Source organism: Sciurus carolinensis, chromosome 7 (genome assembly GCF_902686445.1).
Source record: "Sciurus carolinensis chromosome 7, mSciCar1.2, whole genome shotgun sequence".
Lineage (NCBI taxonomy): Eukaryota > Metazoa > Chordata > Mammalia > Rodentia > Sciuridae > Sciurus > Sciurus carolinensis.
Window position 1 is genome coordinate 77,471,680 of NC_062219.1, and position 23,388 is coordinate 77,495,067.

Below are 23,388 nucleotides of genomic sequence, written 5' to 3' on the forward strand. Positions count from 1 at the left end.
CAGTCTCACATTTCCTTCAAGTCTTTTCTCAAATCTCTCCCTCTTGCTAGAACCTTCCACGCTATCTTACACCTACCTCCACACTTCACATCCCTTTCTCCATTCTTGTCCTTTTTTGTCACCATCCAATAGTTTAGGTTATCTATTGTTTGTCTCTCTCACTAGTCTGGGAGCTCTGTAAGAGGAGGTATTTTTGTCCCTTTTCAGTTCCCTCTTATATCCCTCTTGTATAGTGCTACATATAATACATGCTCAGTACATGCTGAAGAGATTAAAGAACAGATTTCCACTTTGCTGACACATGCCCATGTCAGATACATGCCCACCTCCGATTCATCGTAAGGTTTGACACCAGATTCAAAACTCAGGGCAGGTGAGCTGGGGGTGTAGCTCAGTAGTAGAGCACTTGCCCAGCATGTGCAAGGCCTTGGGTTCCATCCCTAGCACTGCAAAACAAACAAACAGAACAAACAATAACAACAACAAAACCTGAGAGCAAAAGGAGACTTCACAATGACCTTTAGAGATTGTTGCTCAGAAGAAAGCTTCTTTGAAAGTAGGAATCTTAATGTAGTAAGCAAATGAACTTAGTCTAACTAAAGATATACCTATTTGCAAAGCAGGGTATAGGTAGAGGAAATGAAGATAATTGTTAAGGTCATTCTTAGCCTTAAAAAGTGCTTCTCCTTGAAATGTTCCCCTTCTGTTCTTTTTACCTAACTAGTTTTATATTTTGTTCAGCAAAGCAATGTGTCACACTTGAAGGTCAGAATCATAACTTCTTAAAGGGGAAGCTACTGTATGTAGCAATGCATACATTCCAATAGTTGACTGAATCTTCTCCCTGTCCTATATATCTGGGGGAGGGTTTATTTTCCATTCTTCTCTCTGTCTCATGCATTCAGGTTTCTGACATTAACAGTCTTTACTTTAATTAGATCTCTTACATCTCAGAAGAGTAAGGACTCACTCGGGCATTCTTGTATTTTCATGATGTGAATGTTGAAACAAAAACAATCCTCATTAACGGTATAGTTAATAAAGTAAGCATGTAAGGTGTCACAGCTCTGCCTACGTTTTACAGGACATTTTTCAAGCTATAAACATTTCTAAAATGAAAAGACTATGCTCAAAAAAGATTTTAAGTTGTCTCTGGAAATGTGCCAACCAAAATTATAGCAGCAGGCCTGTCATCTGTGCCCCACGGACTAAGAGAAAGAAGAGCAACTGACACAAAAATAAAGTTCAGGTAGAAGTTCACATCATAGGGAACTATGTGGCAATTTGTCCAGTCGTTTAGATTTCCACTGTAATTCCTAACAATTAAGTGTCCCTATCTAAAGGTTATCCCAGAAAAACAACAGATTAAAGAATCTACATGAATCTTAGAAGGTGGTTTCACACAGAGACCATAAGAGTCATCATCAAATAATTAATGTCAGCATATCCTAAGGGGTTTGTGTACTTCCCTGTTCTATAAATACTGAACAAATGTCAATAAAGAAATGAGTGAAAGTACTGAATTATTTCTAGGGGAAATGTGTACATGATTTAGTTAATGATATTTGCTTGAGGAAGAAAGAGAAAAAGACCTCCTTGCATTAAATGAGAATAGCAAACGGGTGTGAGCAATCACAAATGCCAAAATAGGTGAGAGGGGAAATGGCCAGGAAATAAGTGAGCAAGGACAGCATTTCTTTTGCTACATTTGCATCTCTGATTCTAATCTCTCTTATATTTCCTAGTTTGTCCCATGAGTCTGGACCAGTTAAGAACCTAAAATTCTTGCAGTGCTATGCAACCTGAAGCAACTGAGCATCCCAGGGATATTTATGAAGCTACCCAACAGAACCTCGGAGTGGGCAGCAGTTCCTACCTATTATACCAACTCCATTTAACAAAACAGGATGCTTCACACTGACTAGTCAGCACTGGTTATGGTGGGAGTTGACTAGTAACCTTTCACAGAATTACCTTTCATTGCTTTGTGCTGGCTGGATCATTAATTGCCCCAATAACATGAAACACAACTCATACCTGCAGCACTAAGCTGGGAATGATGGCAGGCTATTCTCGCCTGTCATTATGAACACATACAGACTGCTCTCCACAGATCCAGAACACCAACTGGGTTTAAAGGATGCCCTTGACTTTTTACAAAAGAAAATTCTTCAAATAATATTTCCAGATTCTATTTTTGTACACACTTTTTGTTAGTTCAAAAATTCATAGTTTAGGGGAGCTGGCATAGAAAATACCAAAACAAACAAACAAATAAACAAACAAAAGAAACTCAGTCTGAGACTGACACTGATTCACATTCTCCAATTAAGGGAATATTTTAAGTCCTTCATGAATCAGAATCTCCATGACCTGCATGTCATACCATCCCTGAGCAATCAGCCCATGTGTGGAAGGGTATTTGTGAAGTTTTAGAGGTAGGAGACAGAGTTCCACAAGACAGAATGTTCAGGAAAAGTAATGAATGGGGATTTCACAGGTTAAGACAAATATATATTATGCATACAAGGGGGAATTGCATAAGACTTACATTTGTGAGCCTTCAGTCCTTCAAAGGAGACTGGTCCGATCTCATAATACTCATATTCCCAGGTGTAATCAGAATTAGATGCAGATTGCTGGGAGGTTCTGTTAGAAATTAACCTCTGGGCAGACATCTCCACACTGCACAAATGAAGAAAGGCAAGTGGAGAACTCATTAATTCACTCACAACTGCACAGTTACCCTAATTACTCTTGACCACACTCAGTAGTTCAGGGGTAAAAGGCTCAAGGAAGTCCTACCCAGTTAGTTATGCAAAGGTTCTCACAGGCTGCCTACACCTCCTACCATGAGGATATATTTCCTCTTAACTCTTCAATAGTCTAGAATATACTTGAAATCAGACACTATGTCTTTTTGTGTGTGTGAACTTGACTGGCATGTAACTAATATTCAATAACTTTATGTAGGAAAAAGGGGCAGGAGCGAGAGAGTATATGAAGATCTGAGCTTACAACTTCAGCCCCCCACCTATGCCAGCATGAGTATGTAAAGAGCCTACAAAAGATAAACAAAACCAGTGTCCCAAATAAACTAGCTCAGCGTGTCTCTACTGAGCACCTACTATGCAACAACAAAGATGCACAGCCTAATGAAATGGAGTGAAAAGGTGTAGCAAAGAGAAATGGACCACAAAACTTGCACAATAGGGTAAGACCCGCAGTGGAGGGCTCCCTCTTATCCATTGCTCACTCCTAAGGTTTGCCAAATTTCCAGAATATTCCAAATACCTTCCTTGTTAACTGTGATTATTTGGGACTAGAAAATTTGACTTCTTTGAAACATGTTGAACTGTGTATCCAGGACTCCAAAAGTGACAAGTTAACACTACATGTGTCTAAGTACTGTGTTTGAATAGCTGCTGTGTGTAAGAATGTCCATTGTAGGGTGGGCAGATATGCCTGAGACAGACACCAGGACCCACAGACCTTCCTTTACAATGGGGAAATAGACAAATGGACGAATAACAGTAATGTAAGGGAAAACCTGAATGAAACCAAGATTCATTGAACAGTGATTACCACTGTGTTCCACCCTGCAAGAGCTCACCATGGGTCAGTTACCCACGGCCCTCTTTAGGCACAACCCCCAAGACAGGTAAGGAAAAATCATCTCCACCCTGATCCCTTCTTCCCCAATCCCAGACCTGGAACCTACATAAAAAGATTCTAACCATTCGACATCATATTGCTCAGAGGACCGGGAGCTCTGGTCCTAAGATGCATGACTGTCAGGAATTTGAGCATGACTCTGAGGCCTCAGCCAAACAAATCCCTCCTCTGAAGGTAGAAAATAATGTGCTCTCATTTGGAAAAGACAGTCACACAAATTACAAGGAAAGCTGACCTTTACTTTAGGTAAGCAATCAGTTGCCTTTTCAATATGAGCACAAAAATATGGTTTCATCTTGGCCTTTTAAAATATTTGAACAAGAAGTTATTTCCCTCAGTGATGAAATAAATTTCCTCAGGAAATGAAAATTAACAATGCAAACCTAAGAAGCACTGTCCTCATTTATGGGTTCTTCCTCTAGCAGAGAACTGTGAGACAGAAGGAAAAGTAGCTCTTCAGTTGTACGGTTCAGAGATAAATAGTGAAGTAGGATAACACTTCAAAGGAAAGTGTTAACAATCTCATGCTATATAGGAAAAGGCACGGGATTTAAAGCCGGAAGACCAGGTTCTTCATCTTTGCTCTGCTTCCATTTGCTACATCAATGGACAAATCTCACTCAGCCACATTTTCCTCATCTGCAAAACTGACCATGACTATCTAAAAACACCGTTGTCAGGAAGTGGCTGTGGCCATGGCCACTAAGAGACACCATCCTTGCCCACTAGACCCACTGCTCAGCCTCCTAAGTAGTTTTTCTGTTTCCACTCTTACCAACCCCTGGAATTCATTCTCCACTCCTCAGCAAGTGATACGCTATTTTAAAAAGATAAATTGTCCTTGTCACTCTTTTGTTTGCTACTTTTAATGGCTTCCCATGACCCTATGGACAAAGTCCAAAATCCTAAAATGTCATAACATGGTCTCCTCTTACTTTGAGTCATTCTACCTCATATCTTATCAAATTATAATGATTTTATTATAGTTTCTCAAACACCTCATATTTTCTGCCACCTGTACACAGGCTGTTCCTGTAAGGAGAACTTAGATGCTACCTTTCACTTGAGCCTGAAAATGTAAAAAACTTGATATCTCTAATCTTCATCTTGCATCTGCCTCATTGCTGAGTCAGTCACCTCGGATTCCAGAAATAATAGGTCTGATGATAAACATCTTGTGATAAGTCAAAACTACCACCCAGGGAATAGCAACTTTCTAATCACAGACAAGATCCTGCCTTACCAACCCTGAAATAATGATTGACCAGACCAGTCAGACCAAGACTGCTTGACTGTGCATACTTCTGGTCCCCACCCCGCTGCACCTGTATATACGATCTGGAGCTCATGTTGGTATTTCCAAAAGGAGCCAAAAGGAGGACTAAAACTCTAATCTCTGTGTCTTCCCAGTATAGCTCTTTTTCCTGCTCTTCACCATTACTTTTTCCTTTTTTTTTTTTTTTTTTTGGTAAGTGGCCAGAGCTGATTTGTTGGGACCCCAGAATTGGACCTCAGGCCTAGGATGCTGGTAACATTCCCTCACTCTGGCCTGAGTGTTCATCATATCACCTCCACTGTAATTCCTTCCTCTTTCTTGCATACTCTCATCATTTAGATCAGGGGCTGGAAAAGCTGGCCCACTATTTGTGATCTTGTGCAGCCTATGAGGGAAGAAGGTTTGTATTTCTAAATGATTGAAAAAATTGGAAGGATAATATCTGTGACATAGAAAATTATATGAAATTCAAATATCAGTGTCCATAAATAAAGTTTTATTATAACACAGCCACCTGTTTGTTTTTGTATGATCTATGGCTTCTTCGGCATTACAACAGCAGAGGAAAGTAGTTGCAACTGAGATGCTATGTACCCAAAAGCCTAAAATATTTACCTTCTGGTTTTCATAGAACAATATTGCCAACTTCTGCAATAGAGCCATAAAAATAAGTACCTTTGCTTGGTTTTTGACTAGGAAAATAAGATGGTAATAATACCTACTTCATGGGATTACTGTAAAGATTAATTACAATGTTGAATGAAAAGCAAATAGCCAAGAATCAGGTTAAGATTAATAGATAATAGCCAGCACTATTATTATTAGCTAAGAAGTGCTGGTCTGGGACAGAAAAACCTAGGTTTGTTCTTCAGACACTACTAACTTCCCAGACAGCCAATTCCCATCGAATTTATCATATGGTTAATTCATCCATTTGTTCTATATAAATAAAGTAATAAATGTGTCCAGATTATTTAAAAGCTATGAGGACCAATATTTATGTTTGGGATTCATGCGGTTCCACCAAATAAGAAATACGGTAATAATCCTTTCTTTTTTTTTTGGTAAAGGAAATAAGATGAAGTCTGATTTGATCATATTTTTACTGGAAATCAACATTATAGCTAATGAAATAAGCAGAGCAGAGGAAGGCACAAAGCTTTGTCTAAAGAGAAAAATAGCAAAAAGCACACCAAAGAAAGAAAATAAAGATGGAAAAGGTTGTCAGTCCTCCCTCTAAGCAGAACACTAGGAACACGAGAACCATTCTCCCCACCCCCTGTCCCCTGCCCCCGCCATGCACAGCACACAATGGTGACACCCCCCTTCTGTGGCTGCCAGGGACATGGGTCCAGGTCATTCTGCTGTTCTCTCAGGTCAGAAAACATCAGTAACACCACCCTCACGGGGCTGTTCAGGTATTAGTGAATTAAATATGTCTGTGTCTGAGAGTCAGATGTCAGGGAATATCAACTGCCTTCTACCACAGAGAAAGTACTTTTATATACTTTCTTTTTCTTTTCTGTGCACCCTTCCCTTTCATTTAAATAAACCATAGGGATAGATTTTAAAAGGATGTTATGTAAGGGTAAGAAAATTCCGTGTGCCAAAATCCTGAAAGTAGAAAGGCCCTGGGAAGAGAAGTTGAAAGCCCTGACAAATACATGGAGTTAGAGTGAGTAGAAACCAGAGCCAGCCCAGGGGTCCTCCAGGGATGCAGAGTGAAATGCAGCATCACCTCGCCCTAACCAGCCGCCATTTTGGTAGCCTTCAGATGAAATGACAGGCTTTTGCTTTTCCTTGACTATCTATCTCCTCTCAGTTGTTGAATCCCAAATAAATGTTGTGAGGACACAGCTTCTGGCCTCTCCTTTAAAACAGTCATCTAGTGCCCCTGAACAAGTCCAGGAGGTAACATTTTTTTTCATCCAAGTCTCAGGTTAATCAGTTTAAACCATCAGATAGATGCACAAGGACAAAAAGCAAACAGAAGTCTGTGGTAAGGCAGTGTTTTGTATCATGACCCTTATTGACAGCAAGCGCTGCCTTTCTGAGCTTTGCTGAAACATAAGCTGGATCTGTTTGTTATTTAGAAATTGCCCACATGTCTGGGTAGCAACTCCCAGAGCCTGACATCCTCACCACAGCAGAGTGTGTCTGGCTTACACGCAGTGAGGGCAGTCTGACAACCAGACGCACTCTCCCGGGTGCTAAGAGCTGGCAGCTGCTCTCCCAAACACAACAAACAGGAAAGCAGAGGGGCTCTGCAGGAGGCTGCCCTCTGTGCCCTGCTGCACTGCATTCACCCCCATGAGATTTTCTTCATTAAGAATAACTTCTTCGGGCTGGGGAGACAGCTCAGTTGGTTGAGTGTTTGCCTCAAAAGCATCAGGGTCCTAGGTTCAATCCCCAGCACCAAAAATAAATAAATAAATACAACTTCTTTGACAGAAAACACATCCTAAACAAGCTTTTTGGCGGGGGTGTGGGGGGGCAGGGGGAACCCCCACACACAATAAAAAACAAGCTCCTTGGAGCAGCAGAGAGATAAGTTGCTCTTTTGAGCAGCTGAAAGCTCTGTTGCCATCAAAAACATAATGAAAATTAGGCTTGCATCTTTAAGCCACACCTGAAAAGAAACAAATACCTATTTTAGGTGTTTACAAGGTAGTTTGAACCAAGGCAATCTATGGGGGAGCAGGGCTGGGAGATCTGTCTCAACCCAAGCAGAAAAATCACCCTTAGCAGGTGCCAGACAGCTTTCATCAAACTATCCCCCCTCTCCTACCCACATCCCAACACTTTCACCCCTTCTGATTATCCAATCTTTCCTTCTGTTTCAATTAGCTTTTTTGTTACTGTGACGAAAAGACCTCACAAAAACAATGTAGAGTAGGGAATGTTTATTTTGGCTCGCAGTTATAGAGGTTCAATTCAGGTAAACTGACTCCATAGCTCTGGGCCCAAGGGTGAGCCAAAACATCAGGATGGAAAGGCTTGATAGAGGAAGCAGCTCCAGACATGGCAACAGGAGCAGAGCGTGAGCTCCACTGACCTGGGACAAAATATAAACCCCAAAGGTACGCCCCAGTGATCTATCTCCTCCAGCCACACCCGACCTGCCTACCAGCATCACCCAGTTAATCCACTCCTCCCCGAATTTGGAGAGATGTGTTCAGATGCGGAACTTCCCATGGAGTGAACAGAGGCTCTTCATCAATGTCCACGATGGGTTGTGACAATACACACACCAAGGGGCTGTTTGGAGTTAAGGAACCTTTACTTTCATGTTAAGGGGTAGTTGTTCAAGTGCCTGCCATCTCGGGTATAGGACTGGCACATCAAGGAGAAGTCCAAGAGATGCCCAGGAGCACTAAAAAATGAGTACACTCACTGCACACACATACCTGAAAGGCATTCCAAGAAGCTGCTGGTTAATGCCACAGATGCAAAGTTCCATAGTGACCAGCTTGTAAAGATAATGGTGTTCAGACTTGAGACCAAAATTCCCAATGGTGGGGTTATGGATGCAGCTCAATGATAAAGTGTTTGTCTAGCATGTGAAAGACCCTGGGTTCGCTTCCCAAAGCGCGCATGCACACACACACACACACACACACACACACACATACAAATTCCTAATTACATTAATTCTCAATCCCCAGGAGTAGGCATGCCACCCAATACTACCAACTTCATTTCTGGCCTGGGCCATTAAGTTCTCTCTCACTAGTTAACTCTTCTCATTTATTTCTTCCTCTCATTCCCAGGTACAGCTAGCCACCTGCAGCACAACACAGAAAAGCACCTCTTGACTCATCACCTTTCTTTCTTCTAGCAAAGGCAAAGCCCAGCCAGGCAGTACTGGGGTAGCTGGGCAGTCCCAAGATCAGAACTTCAGAAACTTAATTTCCTCCTTTCACAGAGGTGTGATCAGACACCCAAGTCAGAACGGCCAGTGCACGCAGCACACCCACGTCCAGGTGGGTAGGTACATACAGAAAATATGAGTCTGCAAGATTATGAGTTGGCTCCCAGCTAGGCCAGAGCCAGCAACTCCATAAGGCCACACATGTCAGCCAGGACCTGTGGCATCAGCACCCGCAGCTCCTCACAGGGCGGCACTCCTCAATGCAGACGTGCTTCCCACTTCGCTTCTCCTTTTGACGGTTCTGTGTGGACTACCACCTTGTACTTGCACTTGCCACTTTGATTCCCAAGTCTGCCAATTTCTTTTGTTAAAAGGAAAAACCTCAGAAAAATTAAGTTTAAAAGTTTAACTGAGAAAAGAATGATTCAGAAATCACACAGTTCTCAGAAATAGAACAGGTTCTAAAAACTTCACTAGCCAAGTGGTCAGGCTGCATGGATGGACAGAGGGAGAGGGCAGGTATAGGGACAGTGGAATCAGTTACAGCTTGGCATTTTGTGTTCTCTGAATCAGTTGGCCACCTATGTGCAATTTAACTCAGCCACTGTGATTGACTGAGACTGTTATTTGTTATGAGATCATACTCCTAAATTAGGCTCTGCTCGTTTATGTATTGTTAGGTTGCAGTTCCTTCCATAAGAACTCTCATGTGGAGGCATCCGCAGGCCAAATTTAGTGTAACACTTTTCTATTGAATCCATCAGAAACTTCACAGCATGTGGATTTTCTTCTTCTCCAATTAAACATTCCCAGGATGTCTGGGAATGTCCTTCTGACTGCTGTCCTTCGACGTGAGCATGGCTTTTACTTTGAGGACCAACACTCTGGCCACTAAATCCAAGCCAGATCAAAACACACATGCACACCCTGGGCTTCCCCTTTCTCAAATTTCTCCATACTATCAAGTTCTATACCATTCCCTATTATTTCATAGAAAGTACTCGGTTACCCAGAAGATTCCAAAAACACAGTGACTGACAGCTAACAGAGAAATTTAATACATATCCTTCCAGTTCATCCCTACTTCTCCAGAGAATAACAGTAACTTATTTTCAGAGCAGGACATGGAACAAAACATATTCCCATATGTTCATCTTAAAACCATCATCAATGACAAGAGAACAACTTCCAAAAATAGAAACAGGACTTCGTATTTTACTCAGATAGCAATTCAACCCCACCTGAAATAGAGACCCACTAAAGTATCAAGAGGGCATCACCCTTCCATCAACCAGGGCCTCAGGGAGAACAAGCAATTTGGACCCCATCAACCTACTCCTCCAGTTATGCCCCGTGTACAAATACAGTAGTAAATAGGCTAGAAAGTAATTTTTCAGTTATTGTCTCCTGGCTGTGTAGTACTTACCAGTTCACTCCAGAAAATGCTTATTACCTAAACACTTAGACCCTAGAACCCAAGACTGTCCTTGACCTGTGGAGATATTTTTGGACATGGTAACAGATCTTTCCAACACAGCAAAGATTTCACTACAACAGTGTTAACCAGTCCTCCCTTGGCCTTCTCTTTTCCTCTGGACTCTTTTTGTACAAACACCATTAGGACAGGGGCCTCCTCTGCTTTGCTCATTATTGAATTTCCAGCAATCCACATGTTAGATCCAAATGTTGGTGCCACCCCCAAATTCATTTGTTGGAACCTAATACACAGTATTAAGAAATACTAATACAGAACCTAATACAGTATTAAGAGTGGGGCCTTTATACCCAAAGGACTTAAAATCAGCATACTACAGAGATACAGCCACATCAATGTTCATAGCTGCTCAATTCACAATAGCTAGATTATGGAACCAACCTAGATACCCTTCGATTGATGAATGGATAAAGAAACTGTGGTATATATATACAATGGAATATTACTCAGCCATAAAGAATGATAAAATTATGGCATTTGCAGGCAAATAGATAAAATTGGAGAATATCATGCTAAGTGAGATAAGCCAATCTCAAAAAACCAAAGGATGAATGATCTCGCTGATAAGTGGATGATGACACATAATGGAGGATGGGAGGGGTTAGTGTTAGGGTTAGAGTTAGGGTTAGGGAGGGGGGCAAGAATGGAGGAAGGAAGGACTGTATAGAGGGAAAAGAGGGGTGGGAGGGGTGGGGGGGAAGGGAAAAAATAACAGAATGAATCAAACAGCATTACCCTATGTAAATTTATGATTACACAAATGGTATGCCTTTACTCCATGTACAAACAGAGAAACAAGATGTATCCCATTTGTTTACAATTAAAAAAAAAAAAGAGTGGGGCCTTTAGGAGGTCATGAGGACTCAACTCCTGTGAATGTGCCCTTAGAGAAGAAGCTCAAGTGGGCTCTCTTGCCCCTTTCTACCATGTAAAGACAGAGCAACAAGGCACTAATTAGGAAGTAGAATCTGGGCCCTGATAAGACACCAAATCTGCCTTGATCTTGAACTTACCAGCTTCCAGAACTGTGAGAAATAAATATCTGTGGTTTATAAGTTACCTAGTCTAAGGTGTTTTGTTTTAGCAGCATAAACAGACTAAGATACTACACAAGGCCTGGGTCATAGCATACATGCTTGGGGAATATGTTTTTCATGATGCTAAGAAACCAAAAGATAATTTTCTTCTCTCCTTTCTAACCCTGAACCTGAGAACGGTGGTTTCCATTCTAATAGAGACTTTGGTTGGATAAGGAATGCTAAGCCCACACGGGGATAGAACACAGGAAGAAGCTGTAAAACCTTCAACTGGAGAGGCTTTCTGGAGAAGAGATGAGGCATGGCCCTGAGATGCAAGGGGGTTGTGAGCTCACTTCTCCTGGCAGGTGAATAAGGACTGCACCTTAGCCCCTAACTCTGCAGCTTCAGGGAGCTGGATCTTCAGTCTTGCAGGGGTGCAAAGGCCTTTTGGGAGTGAGTCACACCGATCAAGCACAGGGAATGATTTATAACCAGAGCATTCATTTGTTGAATTACAATAAGGAATAAAATAGCCAGGCAGACCAAAGCACATGTTTTACACAGTCTGGGAACAAAATTTAAGATCAGAAGATTAGCTGGTGAATGTGGAATCAGGACAAGGGAGTTATGTAATAAAATTAAACAGGACTCTATTACTCTACCCCACACATGGGCCATTACACTACCTGTCTTCCATCATAACACCACAGTCCTTTCACTGCCTCCCCTGGTGAGCCTGTGGTCCCTCCACAGACCAGTCACAACTTTAACTCCTGCCTCTTTCTGGTCCTTGCTTTTCCTGAGCTGTACTTCAAAAAAAAAAAATCCTAGAACTACTGAGGGTACTAGCAGAAACGCAAGCCAACATCTCTATTACAGTCAGGTTTTCTGAGTTGCCAGGACTGCCTATTTATTTTTGCTCTATTCCTGAGCCTTCAATAAAATTTATTTAAAATCATTAGAATCAAGTCAAAGAACCAACTATCAAGAAGCAATCCTTCATAATGAATTATTAGTTCATACCCATTAGGGAGGTTATTATCAAAAATCAGAAAATAGCCAGGCACAGTGGTGCACATCTGTAATCTCAGTGGTTGAGGAGGCTGAGGCGGCAGAATCATGAGTTCAAAGCCAGCCTCAGCCACTTAGCGAGGCCCTAGGCAACTTAGTGAGAGCTTATCTCAAAATAAAATATAAAAAGGGCTAGAGTTGTGGCTCGGTGGTTAAGTACCCTAGGTCCAATTCCTGGTACAAAAATACATATATCAGAAAATAGTAAGTATTAGTAAGGATGCAGAAAATGAACCCTGTGTCTCACTGATGGGAATATAAAATGGTACAGCCACTGTGAAAGATGGTTTGGGGATTCCTCAATTTAAACAGAGAATTACTATGTGATCCAGCAATTCCACATTAGGATAAGTGCCCAAAAGAACTGAAAGCAGGGGCTCACAGGTATCTGTATTTCCATGTTCACAGCAGCATTATTTACAACAGCCAAAAGATGGAAACAACCCAAGCACCCACTGATGGATGAACAGATAAACAAAACATAGTATATACATTTAATATAATATGACTGGCCCTTAAAAAGGAATGGAATTCTGAGCATGCAACCAGATAGGCAAGTGTGGAACACATTATAATAAGTGAAATAAACCAGACACATATTACATGATTCCACTTAGACGAGTGAGGTATCTAGGTTTATAGAGACAGAAAGTAGAATGGTGGTTTCCAGGACCTGGGGGTTGGTGGGAAATGGAAATTTACTGTTTAACACATACAGAACTTCAGTTTGGAATAATGAAAACGTTATGGAAATAAATAGTGGTAATGGTTGCTCAACAATGTGATATCCACAATGTTACCAAATTGTACACTCAAAATGGTAAATTTCATGCTTTGAATATTTTACCAAAATAAAGTAAAATTCTAAAATTGTTTAAAATAATAAGTAATAGTAGTGTAGTTCTTCCTAATCAATGCACTTGAGGAGAGGTTAGTCAAGAGCTGTCTAAAGCAAAAGAGGAACACAGCAGGGAAAGATGGCACCAGGACAGCTGGGCACCTCTCCCAGGGAGAGGTTTTCCTCCTGCCAACTTTCAAAGACCCAGCTTTGCTCCTCTGAAGAACCCTCTAGACTTTCCTTTTTCAAGTAAAATGAATACACTAAGCTGTGAGGAACTCCCTTGTCCACCACAGGAGTCACCAGCAGCTAACAAATACCTGTGCTGGGTCCCTGACCAATCTGGAAACACAACTCCTGCCCCAAATCTCCTTTTTTATAAGCTTCACTTTCTGTTGTCATCAGATCACCTTATTTCAGGAGAACTTCGTATGTGTTCTTTATGAAGCTTTCAGGTCATTCTCAGGGATTACATTTGGGAAGTCAGAGGCTTCCCAAAGGCAAAGAGAAGCACCTTGATCTCTTTAAATGGGCTCTAGTCTCTGGGGAATGTTTTATGAAGACCAGCTGAATTTCTTGGACGTGGAATAGGGTTGCCAACATTTTTATTTTGTCTAGTAAGGAAAAAAAAATTTTAAATGACTGTCATTAACAATGATCATTTCATAAATTAAGAAGTCATCTTAAACACCTTCCAGGAAGGGATGATACAGTTTCACAGTAAAGGCTCTCCAAGAGAGGTAAGCTGATAGTCTGGCATCAATACTGTCACAGCATGTAGACATTTCCAAGTGGATCCAAATTACACTGCATTCCTCTGCATTCACATGAGAGTCACCTGTTACAGCTTAAATAATCACCTCCAGAGAAAGCAAAGGAAAAGGACTGAAAAGGAGGTGATGAGGTTCCTTTCAGATCTATCATTCTGTAACTTAATCAAATAACAAGTTGTCTTCTATTCGTGTCATTATACATTGAGTTAATGTATACTCAATGTATCTCTTTGCAAAAATTACGTGTGTGTGTGTGTGTGTGTGTGTGTGTGTGTGTGTAGGTGCACATGCATATGAATATGCATGTGTGTGTCTGGTGCTTTTATGTATGGGCTGAACTGTCCCCCGACCCCCCGCCAAATTCATAGGTTGAAACCCGAATCCCCAGTGCCTCAGAATGTGACTATATTTGGAGATAGGGCCTTTAAGGAGATGATTAAGTTACAAAGAGGCCATTAAGGTAGGTCCTGTTCCAATCTGATTGAGTCCTTGTAAAAAGAGGTGACTAGGACTTAGGCACCAGGTACGTGCACTGGGGATGAACATGCGACTAGCAGCAGGGTGATGGCCACCTGCAAGTCAAGAAGAGAGGCCTGGAGCAGAGCTTTCCCTTGAGGCCCTCAGAGGAAACCAGCCCTGCAGACACCTTGATCTTGGACTTCCAGTGCCCAAATGTGAGAAAATGAATTCCTGTTGTTTATGCCACCTAGTCTATGGTATTTGTCAGAACAGCTCTAACAAACATAGAGATGCTGAAATTAGTTTTTGAAAAACAATGTTCTCTGATGAATTAAACTGCCGTGAGAAAACTGTCATTTAACTGAATTAGAAATTCCATTAAAATTGACTTGCTGTATCCCATCACTCTTTTTTTTATTTTTTTAGTTGTAGATGGACACAATACCTTTACTTCATTTATTTGTTTGTATGTGGTGCTGAGGATCAAACCCAATGCCTCACCCATTCAAGATAAGCGCTCTACCACTGAGCCACAACACCAGCCATCCCAATCACTCTTATTGTAACTAAACGACAAATATATTTTTGAAAAGGAAACCATTTCCAAAAAGTCATTAATCCAACCCACTATATTCCATCTTCAACAAATACATTTATTAAGTGCTAATAACCACACCTTTTAAAGACAAGAAGCACTAAAATTAGTGTGAATTAGTTAAGACCAACAAGGATATTTTAAACACAATGAGCTTCACTATAAGAGATTTAGTGGGAATCAAAAAGTTGAGGCCTGTGCCCTCTAAGAATTAGGGCTTATATTTGAAACCATCCTCTCCCCTATTAAACTTCACCCTCTCAAATACACATACACACACACACACACACACGCACACACACACACCTGATGACACAGACAGCAGGTTCAACAAGGTCTTTAAGGAAAAGGGGGCTCACTATGGCACAGGAACCTGAGCTAGGAGCCTTCAGAGATGGTCCTCTGAGCCTCTGCCCATCCTCTTCTGCCAGCCAAGCTGAACTTCTTTCTCCCTTCTTTCTGTATTCCTGCCTTCTCTGGAGGGCAGGGCTCAGTCACTTCCTCCATAGAGTCCTGCCTAACTATTTCAGCCCACAAGGATCTCTTCTCAAATCCCATGACACGGATGACTTGAATATCTCATTTTAATAACGAGAATATAAATCAGACTGCCTCTCACTGAACACTCATACTGATCTATATAGCTGCAGTTTTTAAACTTCATGGCCATATGAATGAAAAAATTTTAATTAGACCATTTTCACAGTACTGGGGAATTAGCCATCCTTTAAATTTTAATTAGTGAAGTTTTTGAAGCATGTGGCACAATAAGATTACAGAGTGTGATCAGTCATATCTAAAGTCACTTTGAAGATGACTTGCCAAACAAGTCTAGTTTGTATTTCCTGCTAGTAGTATCTATCTTCAAGCAGCATGTGCCATTCTCTACAGCCCTAAGCTAAATCATTCTTTTGACAAGCAAGCAAAAAAGAGAGGGACTGGGTGTTTCTGTTCCACAGTAAAGGAAATGTAAAATAAGAGGTTTAATTAAGAGATTGAGGTAGAGCAACAAGAAAGCTCTTTTTTTTTTTTTTTTTTTTTTTTTTTTGTTACCAGAGATTGAACTCAGGGGCACTTAATCTACAAGTCACTTCCTCAGCCCATTTTATTTCTTATTTTGAGATAGGGTCTCGCTAAGTTGTTCAGAGCCTTCTTAAACTGCTGAGGTTGACATTGAACTTGCAATCCTTTCCTGCTTCTGCCTCCCAAGTCGCAGGGATTACAGGCGTGCACCACAGCACCTGGCAAGAAAGCTTACTTTCTAATGACCATCTTATCTTCCTTGGTCTGGAGTTCTAAAACCAGGGTGAGTGTCTTTTTTTAGTTATCTTCAGACATCAGGATAGCAAACAATCATGAAAAAAAAAATTGATGCTTTTCCCTTGGGAGTGTGAAATGTTTAAGGTTTTATTAAATGTTTAAGGTCTACCAAATAATAAAATCATGTGAGAAAATTGTTTCCGACTATGAACAACACCTATCCCAATCACATTCACCTCAGTACAGTGGCCGATGACAAGCAAACCAGAGCCTGGCGGAGCAAGTGTAGTGCAGGCTCCAGGTAGCCCATGACCTTCTCAACTTGCAGGGAGGCCTGGCCAGAAGATGGTCAGAGAGGGGCCTTGTAAAGTGAGGCCTGGAAATAGGGTCTCTCACCGTGCTTAAGTCTGAGGATGCCCAATAGGCCCCTAAGTCTCTGAACATACCTAATTCATCTTCCTGGAGCTCAATTGTATAAATAGACTTGATGGATTACTTTATATGTCAAATAAGTAGTAAAGGTACGTTACAGAGTGAACTGCAAATATAAAGTGAATATTCATGATAAATATACACCAGGTTTTTTATGATATATGAAATACATACCATATACATGAAACATATATATCATGCTTCTGGTACTCTTGGCCTCTGCTTCAGACTCCGAGGAACATGAGTTAACTCTCCCCTCCCATCAGGCTAATTTAGTAGAATGTAGATTTATAAGACAGAGTTTCTAGGTCTTTATCTTAAATTTCTGCTTCTCCCCTCCCCACATTTTTTCTTTTAACCAAGATAGAATTATTACTGCTGGAACAACATAAACAAAGCCTTGTAGAAAAGCAGGTAATGTTCACAATCACATCCCTTCATGTGTGTCTCGATTTTTCTTTCTTGATCCACCAGGCAACTTACAGCCAGCTGTGAGGATCACCACCCTCAGCCGCCCTGTCTTCCCATGGTATTTCTGCTGTTACCACAGACAGGCCTGAGAAAAAGAAATGCACCACTGGGGAGAGTAATTATTTGAAGCATATTAATTATTTTCACTTGAAATGGTATAAAATTTTACTAATGTCCTCTGGTAAGGCAATAATTACATAGGTCTTGATAACAGAAACACGAGCAACTATTAAATCCAGATTTTAATTTCCACATATTTTTTTCTTTTTTTCCCAGGTTAAACTTGAACTCCTGGGCTCAAGCAATTCTCCTGCCTCCCTTCTGAGTAGCTAGGAGTACAAACACATGCCACTACACCCCGCTTAACTTCCATAATTTTAACACCTCATAAAGAGACTCTTACCTTCTGCATTATTACACATCTCAGCAACACTATAATGAATGAATAATCATGTTTGCAAGTAAAGAAGCAAAAACACATACCTCCCCCTCTTTCCAATAGGACTAAGCATTCTTCATATTTCAATCAAGAAAAAAAAATCACCGTGCACTCTGACATCAGCCAAAAATAACATGACCATCTTATCTGGAAGTTGGTCCACCAAATAATAAAACCTTAAACATTTCACACTCCCAAGGGAAAAGTATCAATTTTTTTTTTCATGATTGTTTGCTATCCTGATGTCTGAAGATAAGTCATGACTTTGGGGAAAATAAAATCATGTGAGAAAATTGTTTCCGACTATGAACAACAGAATAACGTACACATGAGAATATTGGTAATTTTGTGAAATTTGTCCTTCAAATATTTATTGTGGTTTCATTCAATGGACCAGTCTTCCAAAGAAGGACCCTTTTGCTCTCTGGACAAGTAAATGTTTTCTCTTTTAACTGCTTCTGACTTTAAATCTTCCTTTGTCAGAAGTAAATTTAACATCAAGCAAACAGCTTGATAGTCTTTACTCTTAATCGAAGCATAGATAACCTCTTCTATGAGCTGGCACAACTTATGCGACCTGATCAAATGTCTACTTTATTTTTGTTTTCTACCATCCCATAAAGCGTATTCAGGGGATTTATCTTCCCTCCCTTCCAATAAACGCTGGAGCAGATTCCATGACTTTTCTGCTTGCGCAACTACTTCAAAGTCCCAAAAGAATTAAAATGTCCAGTCTTTGGACACAAAAGAAACTCTGACCTGATTATAACATGAAATCCACCCTCTCTGGACAAAGTCCTGCTGTGTGCTGCCTCCTGAGAGACCTGGGGAAAGGCTGACTTCTTTTTTTCCACATTCACTCAATTGCTGGCAGTTTCTCACCCCTCCAAAGATCAAGGCAGGAGGACAGGCCAGCATTAGCCATCTCCACTCTCTCTCTTCATGGGTGTCTGAGTGATGCTCATCTTCCTTCAGCTGGCTGCTCATTCCTTCCTCTGCCTCTAGATTTCTGGAAACTAGTATCTCAGATGTTCTTACCCTCTGACCAGCCCTCCCTCCCATGTGGTCCTACTTGGGCCCCAGGAAATCTTCAGGTGTCCTTTGCCCCACCAAACTTGGGAAAGTGGGTGATCCAGTTGCCCAGGTCACCATGTTGAGTCCCAAAAGCAGAACACACATATACAGGTAAATTTGTGATCGCTTGAAAGCCCCCATCACTAGGTTTGGGATAAAGGAAGTAGTCACAGACCTTTCTGAAGACATTTCTTCAGCAAGGTCTTCAACAAAGTCATTTCTTTCAACATTTGTTTGCTTGTTTGTTTTAGGTGGGGTGCTGGGGATGGAACCCAGGGTCTCATGCATACTAGGTAAGTGCTTCACCACTGAGTTACATCTCCAGACCCAACTCTCACATTCTTGAAGTGGCCAGTGGGTTCACAAGTTACTGAAAGTTCTCAAAATATCTATTCTGACACATTTAGTTTCTTTGGAAGCTCAATGAACCTCAGTCAAAAAAGTGTGCCTCAGCCAAAACTTTAAGTAGTACCCTGTTTTATTTACACACACACACACACACACACACACACACACACACACATTTAGGATTAACTTACAATTATTTTTTAAAGTTATTTTTTGCTCCAATATTTCTGATAAAATTGAGGAAGTTGAGCATTGAAAGGGCCTTCAGAGATAAAATTCAACACCTCCACTAACCCAGTGAAGAATCCCTCCTCTGTGCAGTCCTGACGGATCACTCAGCATTGGCTTGACTGCTAGTGCTAACTCCACAACTAGGAACAAATTTACTCCCTCTTCTTTAGATATCTGAAGACTGGCCTCAAAACTTGGCCATACTTCTCTCTGTCAAGTTTACACTCCCTGTTCCTCCTACAACCTGGTTTCCAGACCCTTGTCATGTAGGCCATCACCCCTAGATTCCTTGAAGTTGTCCCCAATCTCTATAAGGATGCTGTCCAGAATGCTACATGGAGTAGAGGACCTGGGGCTCCTTTCATCCAAACACCACAGGGAGGAGGCAGCGGAAGTAGTTAGAGGCCCAGGTTCTAATCTCAGTTGTACTATATATTGACTACAAGACCATGAGTAAGTTATTCCATCCTTCTGTGCCTCTATTTCTTCATCTGTTAAGTGGGTACAAATACAGGAGTGGAGTTACAATTGTGAAACACTCCTAATGGTGCCTGGCACTTAACAACTTCCATACAAATGTCTATAAGAAAAGGCATGGGGCTGGGGAGATAGCTCAGTTGGTAGAGTGCTTGCCTTGTAAGCACAAGGCCCTGGGTTCGATCCCCAGCACCCAAAAAAAAAAAAAAAAAAAAAAAAAAAAAAAAACGAAAAGGCATGTCCTTATCAATGCAACTCAAGTTTGCTTTTGAGCAGCTACTTTACACTTTGATTCATTCGGGACTTGTGATGTATTGAAAACTGAAAATTTTATCTTTCACATGAACTGCTGGAGTTGTTCCATCTTTTACTTTTTAGATTGACTCTTTGAACCTCAATGCATAATCAGAATTTTAAGCCTACAGTGAACCACATATTCTACTATTATTATCTCTTGTCCACACATAACGTATTATGGGTCTCATGGATTACCCTCCCAGATTTGTAGTTACTGCAACTCTGATCAATGCCCCCTCTATGTCTTTCTCTTAGTGAGTGATAACAAGAAGGAGAAGGGACAGGAACAGAGCCCTCTGCATTCCACCCTTTCCTCTCCTTATTCTTAGGTATAGCAGGAGACTGCCTAAAGTGCCTCTGTGAGGGCCAGACACCCTTTAGACTATCCACTGTTGGGAGGTGTCAGTAACTAACTTATTTGTAGGTCCCTGGCTTTGGAAACTCGATTGGTGAAATGGAAATAAGTCACCTTGCTGTGAGAACTAATGGAGTTTGTGCGTTAGGAAACTCCTGGCCAACTTGTTTTAATGACCCTGAAGACATTAAAAAAGTCAAAAATAAAGAATTCAGAGGTGAATTCTGATTGGTTACACACCTCAGCATCTGGGAGCCAACAGAAATGAAAAGCTAACCTTTCCAGAATGTGATCAAGTCATTTGCAAGATAGAAGATGGCCCGCACTGTAAGCAGGGTGGGGTTAGCCTGAAAGGCTGAAGGGTAGCAACCAGCGGTAGGTATGCAGAGGCAGCAGGATAAAACACACACACATACACACACACACACACACACACACACACACACACGAGTTCACAAAGCAATACCTCAGCTCATGCAGTGTGCTCTGATGTTTTCCCTCAGATTGAGTTTCATGTTTTAGAAATGCTGGTTGCAATTCACCAAACTGGTATTATTACCCATCATTGCCCTAATGAGTCATAACTCACATTTAGAAAACAATAGACATTGCACACCCAAATCTACAGCCCAGTAGATGGCTAGAAAAGGGAAAGAAGTTAGGTCAGTATAATTTATCTCTGTAAATGCCTTTCTCAGTGGTCCTGAGCTATCTTCTTAAAGAATTTGTTCCGGAATGTCACCAGGACTCAATTATTCTTTTGAAAGGTTCCTGGCCCTGTTTTCATCTCCATACCTGTGCAAAGGGGACTATACATGCTTTCACTGCTCTAGGATGCCTGTCACTTGAACATCAAATAATCTAGTTCAGTTTCAGGCTTTCAGACCTTCTCACAGATGTTTAGGTTGGATTTTCCATTTTGAAAGGAAAGATAAAGATTTGGAGTAATGCGCTGGGGATATAGCTCAGTTGGTAGAGTGCTTGCCTCGCATGCACAAGACCCTGGGTTCAATCCCCAGCACCATTTAAAAAAAAAAATAGATTGGGAGACAACACTGTCTATCCTGCTACCTGTTAATATTGCCTCACCTTCCATAAACACTGGATAATCTCCCTCATGGGAATAAAGCTTATCAAGGGTAGCTAGCTTATCAGGGTCTCTCCCTTTCCCACCTTATTCTTGTAGGCCATCTTCCAGCACCTGTTCTTGGTGATGAACACAAGCACACCAGATTCACAGTCCTAGTTTCCAGACCCCCTCCTCCCTCTAATTTCTTCACCTGTCACGGAAAATGCTGCTACTTTGGCTATTTTCCCAGGAATTAGTTTACGTATAGGAGTCCCTCTCTCTTCCCTGGAGTATCATGGACACCTTCCTCCAAGCTTCTTTTGATTACAAAACAAATTGATTATAATATCTGAGATTCCAAGTCATCTAAAACGCTGTGGAGACCACAAAATAGGTTTCTAATAAGACTTCCTCAATTCATTACACAGAAAGGATGGAAAAGAAAGGCGGGATGAAGCCATAACATCCCTCTAATTAGTAAGAAGACCTGCAGGCAGGCTCCCCAGTCTGAACAAATCGTTAAGCCAGGGTTCATTCTGGGAACCTTCTCCACTGCGGCGGGCGCGCGCCTGGGGCCGGGGGACAATGCATTTCTCCCGGAGGAGCAGGGTCTTCTAGTCCAGGACGACTGTCTGAGTGGCGGAGACAGGCAGGCCCTAGCAGCGAGGAAAGTTTTCTCACCTGCCCGGCCGAGCTGCGGGAGAAAGCCCACCCAAATGCGGAGCGCCCTGGCTTCCACCTTTTTTTCGGACACCCTCGGGCGGGTCCAAGCACATCAACCCGCTGCAGGGAAGGTTTAAAGTAGATGGTCTCACGGGATCCACACTCTCTCCCTTGGTACCCTCGAAACCCTGATCTTCCCCTCCCACGCCAAACTAAAAACCACCCCAAACCCAAGTGAGTCCTACTGACTGGCCCAGAACCGCACGCGTCCCGCGCCCGGGTTTAGCTCGGCCCTGGGTGCCCCGTCCCGCCCGGGGTTACCAGCTGGCGCGCCCGGGCCCGCGAGTCCCGCCGGTCACAGCTCCTCCGAGGTGCGTGAGCACCGCCGCCGCAGCTGCCGCCGCCTCCTCCCGCAGCCTGGGGCTGGCGAGTAGTTCCCTGCGCCGCGGTGCGGCGAAGACGCGCGCTCCCGACCTGCGGCGGAGGCGGCGCTGGGCGCCGGTCCCGGACTGGAGCGCCCCGGACACCTCCCCAACCCGAGGGCGCCTAGGTCGAGAGGAGGTGATCTTTGCAGAACTCTTTTTCTTGGACACACCGTCTCTCTTAGTTTCTACCAGAACCTGCCCGAGGAAAGGGAAAAGAATCTCAGGGATGTCTTGGCCATCCCTTCCTCTGCGGCCGGTCCCTGGGGCCAACTTTGGGTAACGCGCTCCTGAGCTGAGCGAGAGGAAATGGGGTAGCGCGAATTGAGGTTTATGAAAAATCCTAGGCACTAGAGCCAAGTTCAGTAAGGTCCTCCATAACGGGCAGCCTAATTACTATTACGATTTTAGAGTCTCCGTCTGCCCACTGGTATGGATACCAGTGGGCCATCAAATGTCCTCCCAACAGGTCCCAAAGGGATAGGACTGAGACCAGAGTACTTTCATGTTAGCAGGCTTGGTTCATTCCTCCTCCCTTCCAGCAAATATTTATTGAGTCCATATTGCATGTCCGACACTGATATGGGCACTACAAATACAACTTCCTAGCACTTATATTCTGGTTAAAAAAAAAAAAAAAAAAGACAGACAGTAATCATAACAAATAAAATGCTCTCTGCATAAAACATAAGGCAGGAAAATGGGATAAGGTTTGGGGATCAGGTGAAGTTTTTAAAAGGATCGTCAGAGATGGCCTCACAGTGGAATAAGAAGTGAA

General features: G+C 42.1%; 1 protein-coding gene across 1 annotated transcript in view; it reads right to left on the reverse strand.

Moving 5' to 3' along the window:
* Positions 1–22,630, reverse strand: part of Mrap2 (melanocortin 2 receptor accessory protein 2) — a 40,075-nt gene extending 17,445 nt beyond the window's left edge. Inside the window, exons 1-2 of the mRNA XM_047558788.1 lie at positions 22,510–22,630; positions 2,552–2,685 (exon numbers count right to left, since the gene is read on the reverse strand). Coding sequence (XP_047414744.1) covers positions 2,552–2,678 — 127 coding nt within the window. The 5' untranslated portion in view covers positions 2,679–2,685; positions 22,510–22,630. The remainder of the gene's footprint in view (positions 1–2,551; positions 2,686–22,509) is intronic.
* Positions 22,631–23,388: the final 758 nt, after the last annotated feature.